Source organism: Macrobrachium nipponense, chromosome 6 (assembly GCF_015104395.2).
Source record: "Macrobrachium nipponense isolate FS-2020 chromosome 6, ASM1510439v2, whole genome shotgun sequence".
Classification (NCBI taxonomy): domain Eukaryota; kingdom Metazoa; phylum Arthropoda; class Malacostraca; order Decapoda; family Palaemonidae; genus Macrobrachium; species Macrobrachium nipponense.
The window spans coordinates 18,151,374-18,153,495 of record NC_061108.1 but is presented as its reverse complement, the minus strand read 5'-3'; the positions used below and the strand labels follow the sequence as shown (position 1 = coordinate 18,153,495).

Genomic DNA, 2,122 nt, shown 5'->3' with positions numbered 1-2,122 from the left:
ATTTCATTTAGTTGTTGTTGTGTGTTTATTTTACTAATTTGTAGACGATCTATGCGGTATTATTATTATTATTATTATTATTATTATTATTATTATTATTATTATTATTATTATTATTATTATTATTCCGTAAATGAACCTTATTCATATGGAACAAGCCCCCCACAGGGGCCATTGACTTGAAATTCCAGCTTCTAAAGAATATGGAGTTCATTCAAAAGAAGTAACAGAAGGTAAAGGGAAATGCAGAAAGAGTTCAGTTATTAGAAGAACGGATAAAATAACAAATTGAAGATAGATAAAAATGTAAATAAATTGCTAAAATACAAGAGCTGTAGAAAAATAACAAATTGGATAGCGAAGTTGGTCGTAATGGGAAAGGTTTAAAAGGCTTTCTGTTAATCAGATGTGATAGTTCCTCTCTCTCTCTCTCTCTAATACTGATACCAATTCTGATGGCGGTGAATATCAAAAGCAGTTGATTAGGTGAAACCTCTCTCTCTCCCTCTCTCTATCTCTCTCTCCTCTCATCAGTCTCTCATCAATTCCTCTCTCTCTCTCTCAAAATGATACCAATACTGATGAAGGTGACGATCAAAGCAGTTATTAGGAAGGAGTAGAAAATAAAGATTTTTAATGAAGCCTTCCTCAAATCCACTGAAAAAAAACTCCTTTGATTCTGCAACGTAATTTATTTTTTCTCACCATAAAAGGTACACAAAAACGATCATTAAATGTCAAAGTCACCCCAAATTATTAAAAATATACTAATTGAACAACATGATTTATTTATGTAAGTTGATATAAAGCTAACGAAAGATATTAATATATGTCAAAGAGTCATCCAAAATGATCCATATTACGCGAATTGAGGTCTTCTTTTAGATATTCTCTGATCTCTGTTGATTCCAAGAAATCAGACGCCATTAAAGACAGCCGTTGGTATCGTGGAGAATCGCCATTATTATTCAAACGAAAGGATGCACACATCTATCACAGATTACTGATTAACCAGGTGAAGGACTTTGAGCAGCGCAGGTCGTTCCAGTTGCCAGCTGACTGCAGTATACATGTGTTTACTGTCAAATAGTGTAGACTGAACGGTATTCGCGGTTTCTACGCAGAATCTAAATAAAAAGATAGCCACGACATGGGTTAGAATTCTGTGCCATTGCCAGAATGGCAAGTTATACAAGTTATAATACCGCTGTTTGAAATAACCTTCATCGTCACTGTTATCACCGTCAACAACACTATCCTCACTATCATTAACAACACCCCCATCATCATCGTCATCAACAAATTTATCATCACCATCATCAACAACAACACTATTTATACCATCATCAACAACAATATCTTCACCATCATCATCAAGAACACTATCACCACCTTCATCAACAATATATCTATGATCCACATCATCAACAACAACAATATCATCATCATCAAAAACCTTATCATCATAGTACTATCATTATCAAAAACAATGTCATCACCACCATAGTCCACAACACTATCACCACCACTATCATCAACAGCTCTATCATCACCACCATCAGCATCATCATCATCAACAACAACACCATCTTCACCATCATCATCAATAGCAACACTAGCTTTACCAGTCATCATGAAGGTACATTCAGACGTCAGCAAGGACTAAATAATTAACAAGGTATACATTCTTTAAACCTTGATGATTGAAATACATATAATTAACAATATTGTCTAGTATCCATAACAGATCAGTAACAACACCAGGGTGATCTACTTTTGGACATTAGCCTTGACAGATTTTTGTTGTTAACAAAAATATATTCAGTTAGCTCAGAGAAGAAGCCTTGTCTTGTTGGTGAGTTACGTGCATTTTATTGCCAAAAGTTGCCACAGAGTAAATTTCACTAATTTGCACCTGAAACACCAATTCACATCTTATGTAAATAAAGGATATACAAAACACATTTTGTTATGCTTTCAGTAGAATTTGAACTCGGTGTTTTTTATCACTGCATACAATAGAATATTTAGTTATATAGTTGGTTTGCAGAGTAGTAACAGCTGCAAAATATCTTCTCTCTTCGCATTGCCTATTTCAATCAAAATTTCGCAAATACTACCA

At 34.0% G+C, this 2,122-nt stretch overlaps 1 protein-coding gene across 1 annotated transcript in view; it reads right to left on the bottom strand.

Annotated features, from left to right (window-relative positions):
* LOC135216446 (secreted acidic protein 1A-like) overlaps positions 1–1,632 on the bottom strand; it is a 3,656-nt gene extending 2,024 nt beyond the window's left edge. Inside the window, exons 1-2 of the mRNA XM_064251815.1 lie at positions 1,489–1,632; positions 1,206–1,456 (exon numbers count right to left, since the gene is read on the bottom strand). Coding sequence (XP_064107885.1) covers positions 1,206–1,456; positions 1,489–1,632 — 395 coding nt within the window. The remainder of the gene's footprint in view (positions 1–1,205; positions 1,457–1,488) is intronic.
* Positions 1,633–2,122: the final 490 nt, after the last annotated feature.